We start from the raw sequence: 15,669 nt of genomic DNA, 5'->3' as shown, positions 1-15,669 counted from the left end.
AATAATTTTCTTAAGTTACTTTTCTTATCCTATCACTTACTGGTGAAACTACTATGAAGCTTTCCGAAACATAAGCATTTCTCAATCTCTAAAATGATGTGGTCTATTTTAGAATAAATGTTCTCCTACCTCTGGAAAGTTGCACACCTTAAAATATTAGGCTTTTAAAATTATTTGGAGTTTTCAGCATTCTCAAGCTGCCTAGCATTTTTTTTCTCCTCTTCCTTTCAAGTTGCAAGTTCTTGTCCATAATATGTTGCAAATGGTCAAGTTCAAAGGTGAAACATTTCATTTTGTTGTTACCCATATGTCTATGTTTAATAACTGCAGTATTAATGCCCTTTTCAAACTGCCTGCAAGCTACCCCCCTTCCAATTCTTTTCCTGTCCTTTGTTCTCCATACCTTTTGTCTGCCTCTCCTGGTAGAGTCCATCCAGAAAGGGGGGGGGGGAGACCTTGTTCTTGTATCTTTCAGCCCTGAAATCCTCTCCCAAACCTTTGGAAGCAGAACACACAGGCCCAGCTGCTGCCTCCATCCATTCGAGCCATGGAATTGAGTTTTGAATCCAGCCATCCACTAAAAAGCCACCATGCAATCTGAGTGGAAAATCTCCCAAGTCCTACCATTTCCCCAGATGCCTGAGAGAGCTGCAGAAGGAAGGATTCCTGGTGCCATGTGAAGCCTCAGAAGAGAAAATTAGACTGTGGGGGGAGGGTGGAAACTCATTGTAAACTTTTCTTTCTTGCCCCATTTGTATTGTAACAAGCCAGTTGAATGTATTAATGGAGAGATGGCATTTAGGAATATGTGGCAGAACAAGTACTGAACACCTTGGACTTCTATCTGGTGGGAGGGAAAATTTATCCAGAATGTTTGTATTGACTATTTTGTAAAAGTAGCTGCATATACATGCACACACACACAGACACCATTCAGAATCACACTTGAGTCTATCCCCTCCACCTACCTTTAGTGAAGTTCCCCAGGCTGATTTTTGCTCTGTTGCACCAAAGCTTTGAGGGATCAACTTCCAACAGATAACAAGGGGGAGGGAAGTAGGCCCCCTCAGGTGATTTGCAATTCATATGCCATGACTAAGGAAGCAATAGGAAAAATCCCAAACTTATGCCCTGAATATTTTGCACTGTTGAGCTCAGATTGGGATTCCTAGAACTCATTATGTGCAATTTAAAGAAAATTTAATAGCCTGGCAGTTGGGCATTACAAACCTGGATGCACTGAATTAAGAGCTAAGGCAGGAAACAACCCTTGAAACTGGGCAGCCAGTGGTCATGTACTAAGGAGAACCATGGCTGTGAAGAATTTTGGGGGGTATGCAAACCTGACTGGAAGCTAAAGGTGACATCCAACATTTAAGAGAACTAGCACAAAACATTGGGCACAACCAGTCATCCTGGAACCTTTCCTGGCTCTTTTCATGGTTACCAGACTTCCATTGGTTGAAAATTCTCATTGTTAGTATAATCACAGTCGCAATAGGTGGAGCCCTCCTTTGTTGCCTATGCCAATTAGCACCTTTAGGGTTAAAATGCCTAAAGGTCTGCACAACTCCCATCAGAAGCAAGGGACAGAGCAAGAAAACATCTCTCATGATGTGCCAAATTGATCACCACTACCGTATATATGAACCAGTTGGGCTAATCACTGATACATCAGTAATAGCCCAAAATGGGGGAATTGATGAGAGTTGGACACCCCCTCCCCAGCCCAACTAAGAAATAATCTAGGAACACCCCAACTAAACTGGGTCAACAGCAGCCTGAGGCTAAAACAGCAAACACTTGACACACACAATGAGGAACCAGCTAGCAGCAATCAGGACACAACAATAAAAGTAATTAACACCTTTTAGGCAAGAAAAAGGAACTAACAATAGTCACAAACCAGCAAATCAAGAAAGACAAATTTTAACTCACCAATTAGAAATGGTAAGTTTGTTACCAATCAGAAATGACAAGTTTGGAAACCACAAAAGGGTATAAAAACCCCTGTTTAAAGATCACTCTGTCTAGCTAGCCGGGGACTCGAGCTGAATTGTCACTCAACGCTGATCCTCGAAATTAAACCTCTTTCTGGTAGCTGGCTTCACGATCTATTTCTTCTGCGCCGCACTGTCAAGGGGAATCCCGTCTGGAAGGACCGAACGGGGGAGTTCCTCCCAACAGTTATCACTCTCCCAACGTTTTCTAGGAGACCCTTTTCTTAGAAGTCTGAGATAGCAGATATTTCCTGCTTATAAGATTATCTGTTTTACTCATGCCGTGCCAAAATTTTTGTAAGATGTACAAATGCATTGCCCTAAGATAGGCCATATAAAAAGGGTTTATTTCAAGAAATATCAAGAATGAAGGTGTAAAAGCTTTGATTCTATGGCTCCCTTATGTCTAATCTGTGTCATACTTTATTCTGTGCATGTATTCTACAATGTTAGAGGAAAATGAGAAAAATTCCAAGGTGTATAAAAAACAGAAGTTCCTGCAAGAATGAAGGTAGAAAATCAGCTTTTTTTTCTTAAATAAAGTATAAAAATTAAAAAAATAAATTGAATTAGAAGACAAACACACATAACCAAGATATTCAATTTTATTCAGATAACAACACCAACAAAAACCCACATGAGTTTAGTCTTGGTCATGCCTGTGAAATTATTTACCCCTCTTTGTATAAAATAACTGTTTTTTAAAATGTAATCCTACTGAGACAGTTATTTTGACTGTCATATAAGAGTTATGGAGTGAACATATATATTAAAGTTCAAGAATTATAAGAATGAAGTATTATCTGACATTTATGGAGAAAATATTGATATTAGGATTTTTTTCCTTTTATTTCTTTTAATTTGTAAAGATGCCCAGAGTTGTTTTATAGTTGGGTGGCCTAGAAATTCAATACCCAAACGAATAAATTAAGATATTTATCTGAAGGGATTATAAATGTTATTCTGAATTATTCGGCTGGTTTTACAAAAACTGTGGAAGTGGATGCAACCGATCAGTTACAAAAGAACAAAGGAGCAGTAGTTTAAAAGGTATTGTGTAATGGGCTCTAATAGGCAAAGAACAGACCAGCATAGTTACAACATCATTTATTGACTCAAACTAGAACTGGAGAACTGCAGGCAATTGCCTGTAATTTATACTCTTAGCCCACAGGGCCTTAACCAATCACAATACTTGAAAAAGCCCGCCCAAATATGAATGTTCAAAGTTTCCCTCCAGAACAATTGGAGTTAACAGTCAGGGTCATCTAAAAGTTAGTTTCATTTTAGCTTCACAAGCAGTTGGAGTTAAGTTAGTTTCACTTTAGCAGGGATTAACACAACCTTATGTACATATTCAATATATAACAAAAGATACTACAGACTCTTTACTGCACTCTCCTGATAGAACTGGCTTTCAAGAAAAGGCAAAGCTATAGGATCTTTGATTGACAATAACTGGAATGCAGGCTGAAGAAATCCACATTTTCATCAGCTGATTCCTTGAAGTTTTCATGAAAAACTCAATTTATTGCTCCCTTTTGAAAAGACAAAAGTGAATTCATATATGAATGAACAGAGTGAGCAAAAACAGAGATTGCCCACTGGAACAAGAACAAATTTAGTAGTTGTTATGATCCTGTTGATGCCATCAAAGTCTCCACTACATCTATTAACACTCTATCTCATTTGTAATACAGCTCTTCCCTGGATCAATCAGGATGTATAAACAAGAGAGGGATACAACCATGTGACTAAGTGTTGTGAGGAGATACTGTCTCAATTCCATACACCCCCCTCAGGCAGCCCAACCCTTATAATACATATCTGGGGAGACTGGGAACACCTAACAAATAGAACAGGTACGAGATGCCCCTAGCACTTCGGATAGGGTATAGAATGCTCTTTGTTGAGAACTCTGCATCAGTTTTAGTACAATACAAAAAAGGCAATAAGTAAATATGAAAGTATATGAAGAATAAAACGATTCAAGAAACCAAGTTCAGTATCTCTGTGTAACTGCATATATGAATTAAAAAAAACTTAGATTGCTAAAAATAATTGGACTCACCAATTTCCCCCAGTTGGCCACTTTCACCAATTGCACCTGGAACTCCTGGAACACCTTTTTCTCCCTATCACATTGAAAATGGACACAATCTTATCAATTAGAATTAATATTAACCAGAAAGTTGGTTTTATCACAATTCTATCATGAGTCTTGATAAGTAGAAATTATACAATGTATAGTGTGTTACGTTTTTTAAATGTATCAAATTTGTGTGCCTTCTGATTCTCAATTACTCTGGGCAACTCATAACAACTAAAACAGGAAAGTACAAATTAAATTTTATTACAATAAAATAAAATATGGTGTGATAAGATAAAAACAAAACCCAAGGGCTTCACTATCCCTCACCAAAAGCCTGTGGAAAAATCCAGGTCTCCAGGTTCCTATAGATAATAATGTGTAATTGAAGGGACCTGGAGCAGGCCCAACCTTCCAGAAGAAATTGCCCGTCTCTCTAGTAACCGGGCCTTATCTTTAGATCCACCTTTGAAATAAAAGTAAAAGTAAAATCCGGTATGATAATTTAATGTGTTTGGGGATAGATTTACAGAATTTGGGTTGGAGATTTTGGTGCTCTGCTTTATGAGCTCCCACAAAGTAAGAGATAAAACACAGAGGTAGTTTGATTCACGTATGCAGACAACCATCAACACACCCAGTTTTGCTCACCCTCCATCCAGTGATTCCAGGGAAGCCAGGAATACCACGAGGACCTGGGATACCAGCATATCCTGGAGCACCTCTTATTCCTTTATTTCCAGTGTCACCTTTCTGACCTTTTTCAAAACCAGGAAATCCAGGTAAACCTGGTATTCCTGCCTGACCAGGTAATCCAAGGAATCCTTTACTTCCTACAAAAATATAATTGTAAATGTTAATTTCTGCTTGGCATCAGTAGTTGCTCTATCCGAAAGGTGTTGCTTCTAAATTGGCACATTCAATAGCGGCTTAAGACCACTGTGGCTAACATTATTGTACCTATCCTGTGAGGGCAACCCAAAGGACTTGCTTAAGATCCATCCTTGGTGAAAGACAAGAGGATCAGAAAGCGGACCTTCTCAATGATTGACCCAATGTGGAATATGCTACTACCGGAGAGGCATCTGACCTTGTCACTTCTGGCATTCAGACAGGCATTGAAATCTTTCTTTTTAGACATCTGATGCCTAGTATTGACTTTATGGTAAACATTTCAAATAGATTTTTTTTGTTTTTTAATTATGTTTTGCTATTGTTGTAACACAATATGGTTATTATATTCATGGATGTCTCTTTTGTGCTGCTCTGAATTGCATACCAGAACCTTTGATTAAAAAGTAATTAATTAATTAATTAATTATTAATTAGAATGCACTTCTTTTCCTTGAATGGGATCAATTGGTTCCTGGCTGTAGATGCTATCCAGATTTACTAAAGCACAACCTCGTCTGGATTTATCGCTTGAAATCAGCCCAGAATAATGAGGAAATTGTGAACCACAGGTGGACATTTTCCTTGAGTACTGGATCTCTGAAGAGCAATGCTACTTTTGTGTACTTCCTTAAGCCCTCTCATAAAATTCCTCCAAGATAAACTATGATGGTCGCAACCTTATGTCAGGAATCTAACAAGGCTGTGAAGAAGATTCAGAGTATAATGAACCCCAAACTACCCCAGTTCAGGAGAAGCCATTTTTTCCTGCCTTCTCAGCTTGAATATATAGAGTTCAGACTAATAGGATGGTTCTCCAATTTCCCAGCTATGCAGACATCTGAGGTTTCAGAAAGGCCGAAAGACTGTTAACATCAGCAGCATTACTCTGTGTCTTATACTCCGAGTAATCTGCAATTGGCATTTTTGTGATCTTTGACCAGACCAGAACCTTGATAATGTAGGACCCTCAGTTTTTATTAGTCTGAGACCATTACAGCTGTATCATCCACAGTTCACTAGGAATCTATTCCTTTTGTTATTTATGTATTTAAAGCCATCCATAATTCAGGGAAGAGGAAAATTGAATAAAAGTAAGAGGCAATGAGTTGTTTCAGTTAGGCCAGACTGATGGAGTGGGGTGGGGAATGCTTTTTCTTCATACAAGGAGGAATTTACAATCTGATGAGAAGGAAGCTTGCAAAGTAGGGAAGAATCGGAGAGTAAAAGTCAATTCTATGAAGATTTATTAGAGGAAGTGAACGAAAGAGAGAAATACAAAAGATACAAGAAAGAGAAAGGTTAGAAAGAGAAGGAGCAAAAGGAAGAGTAATAGAGACAAGAAGCATAAAAAAATAGATCAAGTAAAAAAATGGGAGACGCAATTAAGCTCTTCTCTGTAAACATTAATGGACTAAATATACCAAGAAAAAGAGCACAAACGTTTAACAAATTAAGGAAATTGGATGCAGATGTGATATGTCTTCAGGAAGTTCATATAGAAGGAAGTTTGCATTCCCTCACTGTACCAAAATCAGAACTTGGTGCATGCTGAAGGGTACAACAAAACTTTTAATATATTGTATTTATGATACATAGTGGTTCTTTACCTTTTAAACCGATAGTCCCTTTAGCACCAAACAATCCTTTATCTCCCTTTTCACCTTTCACTTCCAGCATTATGCTTGATATGATTTTAGGAGGTGCTCCTGGTAGACCACGAATTCCACGTTCACCTTTCAAGATAAGAATCCTAATCAAGCATGTATTGGAAGCATACAAGTTGCCCTACATTAAATTGAATTTGTGCCTTGCTTTATTTTCCTTTTTTTAGCAATTTCACTGCCAAAGGTTTTTCTCAGACCTATCTGGAAATGTCAGACATTAAAACCTGTCATCTTTCTCATGCAAAACATATGGTTTGTCACTAACCTATACTTTTTCCTCTAAATTTAGACTTTAGCTATCTAGAGATAAAAATGCATGCTATGGTAATATTCTTATCATATAAAGCAACACGTTTAAGAGGAAATAGTAGAAATGAAAAAATGCTTTGTCCCTCTTCTTGCAGACTTTTAATAGTAGTGTTTAAACACTCTTCCAAATTGTCCTGTTAATTTCCTTTGTTTGAAAATAAATTCTATTTGATTTGAACAGTAAGTAGAAGACCCCTGTATTTTCTTCCAGGAAAAGTAGGTATTAAAAAAGGATATAGAAAATATGATTACAGAGATTACATTCTGCATCTCCAGTTGAATTAGTGATAGGAAGATAGCAAAGTGGCAATATATAGTCCGAAGAGCTCTGGTAATTCCTTCAGATATTTCTATTTAATTCACTGCAGAAGATAAGCATTGGCTAATTACTGTTCGAATCTATACTTCCCTGCCAGCAGCTGTCAGACAAGACAGGAAACAGGTCTAACAACAGATTTCTTTGAGAAAGCAATAACAGAGTTAAAAAGAATGCTGGCACATGGAAACTCCCAAAAACATCATTGAAAATACTCTGAACTAAGAAAGAACACTGACCTCAACCAACCTACCCTGGATAATTTTCTACCCATCAATGCCTCTGTCGGTGAATCAAATTCTTATGTTTTGCATCCAGTACCTTGTTAGACTACGAAAGCAAGGAATTTACATTCTTTGAGTAAAGAGGGCAATTTGAGACCAGGGAGGGAAAAGTATATTATATCTCCTTCAGGGAAATTGATGTGGAGCTGCTATCTAAGAACTACTGTGTTTCCCTGAAAGTAAACCTGCCCCGAAAGTAAGCCCCAGCTGATTTTCAGGGGGTGGGCCTAATATAAGCTCTCCCCCCCAAAGTAAGCCCTACTTAAGGGCCTGCACGGACGGCCTGCCTGTGACAAGGCGAAGCTGATGGGGGAGGGGATCTAACCCACGGTACCTTAGCACCGCCCAGCTTTTTCTGCAGTCTCATGGCAGCAGCATTGGGCAGGAGGTGGCAAATGGTCATTTTCAGTGCGACATGGCCATTTGCCGCCAGCTGCGGCCGTTTGCCACCTTGCGTGTCGCACCCAATGCCGCTGCCATAAGGCCTGGTGGATTCTTTCCCCTTCTGAGCCACCTGCCATTATACCAGTTCCCTACCACTGCCCGGCTTTTTCTGCGGCCTCATGGCAGCAGCATTGGGCAGGAGGCAGCAAATGGCCAGTTTCGGTGCAACGTGGCTATTTGCCACCTCGCACATCGTGCTCAATGCTGCTGCAATGCGGCTTGGCTGAAAGCGGCCATGGAACAAGTGGGGCTGTTGAGGGGGGAGAGAAGAGAACTTTGCAGCTCTGCCTACAGAGTCACCAAAGCAGCAGGTGGAGCACCAGAGGCTCAGGGAGAGAGGATGCTGAAGTGGGCAGTTGGGCCATTGGCAAGAGCAATGTGGCTCAAGGAAAGCGGCCTCAGAACAAGTGGGGCAGGTAAGGAAAGAAATCCTTGCTCCCCCCAGAAATTGCCTTTCTTTCCTTACCTGACTCCCAGCCCCATGCCATTTCTCCTTTGCAATCCCCAGTGGCTGCGTGCAGGGAAACAAGGGAAGTTTTTTTGGGGAAAAAAGGTAAATCAATCAATTCCAACTTCGTGAGTTTTTTTTTTGTGAGAAGTTGGAATTGACGTGGCAATGGCGGATCGTGAAGGAGAAATGACATGGGGCTGGGAGTCAGGTAAGGAAAGAAAGGCAATTCCTGGGGGGAGCGAGGATTTCTTTACTTACCTGCCCCACTTGTTCTGAGGCTGCTTTCCCTGAGCCGCGTTGCTCTTGCCAATGGCCCGACTGCCCACTTCAGCATCCCGCCACCGTGCAGGATAAGGTGGCCACGCCCATCCCCATTCAGATGCCCTCGCCTCCCAAAAGCATTTTTTTACTAACCTGCGTCTCAGCTGCATTCTGTTTCTTCGTTTGCTTCTCAGCCTTCGCCGCGTGTTTGTAGGACTACCAGTAAAAAAAAAAAGTTCAATCAGACTTTCTAACTTCTTGAGATCTCATGAGAAGTTAGAAAGTCTGATTGAACTTTTTTTTTTGTCCCACAAACATACCGCGAAGGCTGAGAAGCGAATGGAGAAAAAGAAAGGCAGGTTAGTAAAAAATGTTTGGGAGAGGCGAGGGCATTTGGGCAGGGGTGAGCGCAGCAACCTTACTCTGTGCAGTTTCGGCAGGTGTCTGACAGGGGGAGGGAAGCAACTGGTCCACCACCACGCTCTCGTCACTGTGTTGCTTCTCCACCCCATGCACAGGCCCCGCCCCACCCCCACATGCTCACGGCCTACTGATGTCGGTACCAGCAAAAAGTAAGTCCTCCCTGAAAGTAAAACACTGTGCTTACTTCAGAGCCCAAAAGAAAGTAAGACAGTGTCTTACTTTTGGGGAAACACGGTATTTGTTAACAGCTCAGACTGTAATCTCAATTCATGACCAATTGCTGACAGCTAATAACAAGATTGATGAGCTAAATTGTCTGACTCCTGGCAAGTATATCTTGAATAAGAGAAGCTGGTCACATAAAGACTTCTATCTGACAGCAGTAAGCTCCAGCTTTATAAGGATGTTAGGGGTAGCAGAAAACCAATGCTGAAAACCAGTTCTGAAAACCAGAACTTCCTGCTCCATTTTATACTTGTTTACACTCAGACATTTGCCCCAATACTGCTGAAGGCTCAACACATTTGGGGCTGACTACTAAAGCTACCCCACTCCCTTGTATTGCATCCCACTTAAATGACAACCGTACTCTAATTTGGTATGAACTGAAGTATATTCAGACTGTTCATATGCAGGAGGACAGAGTAAACTCTTATGATCCAAAGTACCAGTATTCTGGTCCAGGAACAACCCTTACACTTGTCCCTCACTTTTTTGATTTCACTGAACTATGTGCACCTGGCTATATGGACAAATTATAATAATCTAATAGAACAAGTTAAGACTTTCAAATATTTAAGAATTGTTTTCTACACCATGGGCTAAACCAAATCCCATGCCAACTATATCAGCTTAAACCAGTGTTTCTAAACCTTGACAATTTTAAGGCATGTGGACTTCACTTTCAACATTGCTGGCTGTGGAATTCTGGGAGTTAAAGTCCACATGCCTTAAAATTGTCAAGGTTGAGAAACACTGGCTTAAACACACAGAAAATATATTTGGCTCTACAATCTTCCTATTTCTCCAAAAGAGCCCAGAATAAACCAACAGTGCTCAAAGTCTTCTTGATCAAGATCCAAGTTCAGCTCCTCTTTGGAGTTCAGTTGGGTCCTTACAAGTCATTTCATCCCCTTGAAAGAGTTCAATATACAGTATTGTCTTAGAATAGAATAGAGCTAGAAGGGACCTTGGAGGTCTTCTAATCCAGCCCCCTGCTGGATTATTCAGACAGATGAATGTCCAGTCTCCTCTTAAAAATCTTCAGTGATGCAGCACCTACAATTTCTGGGAGTAAGTTGTTCCACTGGATGATTGTCCTCACTGTCAGGAAGTTTCTCCTTAATTCCAGATTGTTTCTCTCTTTGATCAGTTTCCAACCATTGTTTCTTGTCCTTCCCTCTGGTGCTCTGGTGAACAATCTGATCCCCCCTGCCTTGTGGCAGCCCCTCAGATATTGGAACACTGCTATTATGTCTCCCCTATTTCTTCTTTTCTTTAGACTAGCCAAACCCAAGTACTGTAGCCGTTCTCCGTATGTTTTAGTCTTGAGGCCTATCTTCCAGATATCCCACTGAGTTCCAAACGTGGTGCTTCAAGCTGCAATCAGATTTGTCAGTCTTACCCAGAAACATCTTTCTGAGCCACTCTGAATTTTTAGTTCAGCTAGCCAGAAACTTTAGTTGCACAACGAACCACATGCCCTCCCCCCAATTCAGAAGGGTTTTCTCTTTGGCTAGATTCAATGACATCCCAACAGCAATTATTGAAGGGAGATATCAAAACACCCCTTTTGAAGATTGCCAGTGTTGGAGGAATAATTGGAACAATAAAAGCTGTTACAGTGTTCTGCTCCCTCCATGCTGATGCTCATCAGGAATTACTTTTTCTTTCCACTCATCGCCAAAGATTCTAGTTGCTCTGATTCCTTCTGTTTCAAGTTGCTACTGTCAGACCAATCTGATTCTGCTTTGATGATTATAGCCATATTTTGTACAATACACATAATTTTTCCTCAAACCTCTATTAGATATTTTCTATTTGGAATTAGAATGCAGCTATCCATTTAGTTTCTTCTTTTTATCAGTGTTTTATGTCCTTACTGTCAACTGAATTTTATTCACTTTTTTATTCAAACTTCAACTAAAAATCTTAATTTTATAACTTGCCTAAGTTATTTAACAATGTAGATAAATATTCACTATAATTGGTGACATAATAATTCCTTATGTATTATCTTTACTTACACATTATATGACTACATGTTAAAAAAGATATAATATTCATTAAACAACCTCTGACTTGTGGGGCCATTTCAGAGATATTGTCAGGCCTGCCATCTTCACTGGCATCCTGCCATACAATGCAAGGGAGGGGGAGGCAATTGGGGAAGTAAGAGTTCCACATGGGAATGTGCAAGGAAAGGGAGGGGAATGTCAGGGTGACAGGAACCACAGGTGTCGATCCTGACTAACCTGGCCGATCAAGGACGAAGCCTGAGAACAGTATGTGAAACTACACCAGAGAGGCACCAACCTTCAAAAAATTCTTGAAACATCAAACATCAAAAAGATATTGATAGACTGCTAAAGGGGGGAGGGCCAGAGGAAGGGGAAATTTGCAAACTTTACACAGAAATTTTCAGATCCAGCTTTACTTTTGCTGTAATTGCTTGATTTTAATAAAAGAAACGTTCACTTCAAAAAATGGAGTCAAGAGTCTTTCTTTCCTAAATGTCTGAGGCGGGACAAGCATGACATATATTTCCTCATCTAACATACACAAAACTCCATGCTCCTGACCCTCCCCTGTCTCCTTTGTACCCTTGCACCCCTGTGTAACTTCCCCAATTTGTATTGCACTTCTCACAGACCTCACTACACCCTCCCTTCTCCTTATGGCACCTCTCACGCACCCCTCTCTCACATGAACAATGGAGTCTCTCATGTACCCATATACATATAGTGTAGGTTGGGAAGGGTACATGGGGATGCAGGAAGAGCCACATGTGTCACGGAAGGCACTCAGATTCATGAAGTTGGTGTTCCACAAGAGGCGTCAAATGGGTTAGGGAGGGTAGGTGGTGGTGCAGTACCAGTTGGGAGAGGTGCATGGTGATTGTGCAAGAAGTGCAGTGCAAGTCTGGGAGAGTACACAGGGCTTGGCATGGGTTGGGAAGGGTGCAGGGGGGTGCATGAGAGGTACTGTCTGGGTTGCAATGGGCATGGGTATGGCCTGGGTTGTGAAGGCTGCGCAGGTGAGCGTGGGAGTGCATGACAGGTGTTGTATAGGTTAGGAAGGATGTTCAGTATGGCTTGGGAAGAGCATGCAAGGATGAATGAGGTGTGGGTTGGAAAGAGTGTATGGGTGTCTGCAAGAGGTACAGTGTGGGCCTGGAAGGGTGTGTGGGAGTGCACAAGTACTCTGTATGGTGCAAATGCAGTGGGGCTGAAGAGTTTGTGTGGATCAGAGAGACTTTCCTAAGCAATTTGAGACCTTCCCTGCCAACTTCCCCATTGAGGAGGTTCCTGCCAGCTTCCCACAAGCACATTGTTGGCAATTATTATCAAGTTTATATTTCCTGCCAGCTTGCACATTGATTTGAGTATTGGAAATGATGATCATGTGACCATGGTTAACCATGGCAGCATGGCCGTTTTGAAGCAGCAGTGTGGCAATGCAGAAGCGGTCACAACGTTTTCAAATTTCATTCCTACAGGAGTAGCAGGGCCTTGGATTCTGTAAGTTAGTCAATGTGAAGTACCTTTGTTCAGAAATTGTTGCCCTATGATATTTTGTACAACTGAAGGTTGCAAACAGACAAATAAATATGAGACTTTTAGTAGTTTACAAATTATAACTTTTCCATAGTTTCAGCAATGTAATGCTTCATGCATTTCTAATTGGTAATTTTACTATTCTGTTATTCTAAACCAGACATGTCAAACACAAGGCCTGGGGGCCGGATTCAGCCCAGGAAGTGGTTTCATGTGGCCTGCGAAGCTATCCTGGAAACAGTGAGGGAATGGGTCCCATTGCCTTGGTCTTGGCCCAGGCTGTCTGGGAGCCAATGTACAATTTTATGGTGGCCATCTATGCTGAAACACATTCAGTCTTAGTTCCACAAGGCCATCTGGAAACAGCGAGGAACCAGCCCCTGCCATGTCACCCCCATCCCCTGGGGAGGTGTCACCTTTGTGAGGAATGAAGCAATGTACCATCGTGCTGGCCATTCCAGGCGATTGTGCATTTCTTCATCCCTCACGAAGGGTGACACCTCCCCAGCTGTGTTTCTTGACTATTTTTCTTCTTCCCTCATCTCAAATATTTTTCCACCACTCTGTACTTAGGCAAGAAGGAAGGAAGAAGGAAAGGAGAGGGAGGGTTTGAGGGAAGTCCTACCTTAGTTCCTGTCCTGCTGCCCTTTCACCACCCCCTTGCCCCCTCCTCTTGGCCTATCCTGGGGGTCTCTGATCCTATTGCTAAGGAAGCTTTGGATACAAAGCTGGGTCTACTCCCATGGAGAGGGAATGGGCTTCCCTCTGACTTTACCCTCATACCAATCATGAGCAACCTGGCTAAGGAGAGAAAGCACAGCAGCAGCAGCCTTGAGGAGGAGGTAAGTGCAGCTGGGCGCCCCTTTGGGGAAGTGGGGCTGGGCTTGGTGCTGAAGCTACTCTAGGGCCAGGCTGGGCATTTGATCTCTGCTGCCCAGGGCTCCGGGCAGCCCGCACCACCATCCAGCCCCTCCCACATGGTCTGAGAGGAACAGTGAGGCTCCTCCAGTGGACCATGCCTTGGCACGTGCCTTGGTCCCACCCCTTCTGCCAGAGACCCTCATATCTGTCCCACTCCTTCACAGCCACCTTTGATGCAAATGATGTAGAGCTGGCCACGACCACCCAGTAGACCACATCCACTCCATCCATGTCCATCCAGTAGGCTGTACCCACCCTGGCAACACCCATCCGGCCCCCTGAGGGCAACTGCAATGCTAATGTGGCCCTCAATGAAATTGAGTTTGACATCCCTGTTCTAAACAATGGTTTAGTTATCTTAAATAAATTGAAACATACTTTACTATATTAATTTTATGCTCCAAATTCCTAAATTTTAATTTACAATTTTATATTGTTATTTTATAGCTTGTTTTGCTGTAATCAGTTGTGACTCTTTTGTTTTGCTCGTGAATGACCAAAATAAAATGACTATTAGTGATAATGTACCCATTGTTCTTTTTCAACTGGAATCCTGGAAGAGGTTTTTTATTTAAAAACCAAAACATATATTTACAACCCTTTTCTGATTCTTCTGTTAAAGAAGAGCAAAATACATACTGTTGAACTTGGCAGCTGTTCTTCATTTGCCTTACATAGAAGATAAAGGCAAAGCAAAAAGATACTGTTTGAAATTTGTATGTGGTAAAATTAAAGCTAGCATTCCTAAAGATATTTACTCAGAGTAAACCCAACTGAATTTATAGAATTTGATTCTAAATCAATATACTTAGGATCACACTACAATGTTTTTTTATAAAAAGAATTTTCAGTTAAACAAAAGCTTTCTTAAAGCCTATTTGCAGTTGTACTTGAACGTATCTATGCATACTGAATAATGTGAATGCCTCATAACACTGAAGAGAATACCTTTTAATCCGAATTCCCCAGGTGGTCCTTTAGCACCTTGCTTTCCAGCGAGGCCTTTGTCTCCCTGGATTCCCTTCTGTCCTGGCCATCCTTTGAACCCCATAGCACCTTTGAAACCTCCAATGCCAGAGGATCCTTTAGCACCTTGAATGGAAATTGCAAAACATATTTAGAGCTGTGCCTTCAATGGAAATCTAAAGTACATTTTTTTTGCAGTTTGAGAAGAAGCATTTGCAGAATTTAAACCTACGAATGTCAAAGCAGCTGAAATACATAAAGAGGTAGTTCATTTTATACGATATTTTGTCATGCAATTACTTTTATTGCTACTTTTACTATATTTATGACCTGTTAAGTAACACATCCACCCTTTTTAGTTTTACAAAGGGGCTTTACAATAAGTGAAAATAATTCATTAGAGCCTTGCAAAAGTTGATGGTGACTGAAAAAGGACTGGGTTGTAATCCTGAATAGAGATTTTATGTTGGAGTTGTTTTTACCTTTAAGACCTGGAAAACCAGGCATTCCGACAATGCCAGGGAGACCAGTTTCCCCAGCCTTTCCTTTGGTTCCAATGAAGCCTAGTTCACCTTTGTCCCCTGGCAGACCTTTCATGCCTATAGGACCCACTTTCCCTGGCTCCCCGGGTTCCCCTCTGACACCAGGTAATCCTATAAAAAATCAAAGAGAGGTTTTGATTAAAATATAGACAGCAGAGAGCAGTTATTGTACACCATTTGTATAGGTACACAAAAGACAATACTAAGAACTCATTTGTCTGAAAAATAAACAAAGGAAGTATTTCCCAATAATTGACATTATAAATTAAACCTAAAAACTTTTTTTTATTAGGGATCGGGTGCTGTTTAGTAAGCAGATGGTGAGACTT

The 15,669-nt window shown here is 41.1% G+C and overlaps 1 protein-coding gene across 1 annotated transcript in view; it reads right to left on the bottom strand.

Moving 5' to 3' along the window:
* The window catches only part of COL4A2 (collagen type IV alpha 2 chain), a 229,927-nt gene that overhangs the window by 38,873 nt on the left and 175,385 nt on the right, over positions 1 to 15,669 (bottom strand). The window contains exons 31-35 of the mRNA XM_039326369.1: positions 15,281 to 15,451; positions 14,781 to 14,924; positions 6,591 to 6,716; positions 4,741 to 4,922; positions 4,072 to 4,135 (exon numbers count right to left, since the gene is read on the bottom strand). Coding sequence (XP_039182303.1) covers positions 4,072 to 4,135; positions 4,741 to 4,922; positions 6,591 to 6,716; positions 14,781 to 14,924; positions 15,281 to 15,451 — 687 coding nt within the window. The remainder of the gene's footprint in view (positions 1 to 4,071; positions 4,136 to 4,740; positions 4,923 to 6,590; positions 6,717 to 14,780; positions 14,925 to 15,280; positions 15,452 to 15,669) is intronic.

This window comes from Crotalus tigris, unplaced genomic scaffold, assembly GCF_016545835.1.
Source record: "Crotalus tigris isolate CLP2741 ecotype Arizona unplaced genomic scaffold, ASM1654583v1 scf7180000024340.7048381, whole genome shotgun sequence".
NCBI classification, from domain to species: domain Eukaryota; kingdom Metazoa; phylum Chordata; class Lepidosauria; order Squamata; family Viperidae; genus Crotalus; species Crotalus tigris.
The sequence above is the reverse complement of the archived record's forward strand: the minus strand, read 5'-3'. Positions and strand labels throughout refer to the sequence as shown.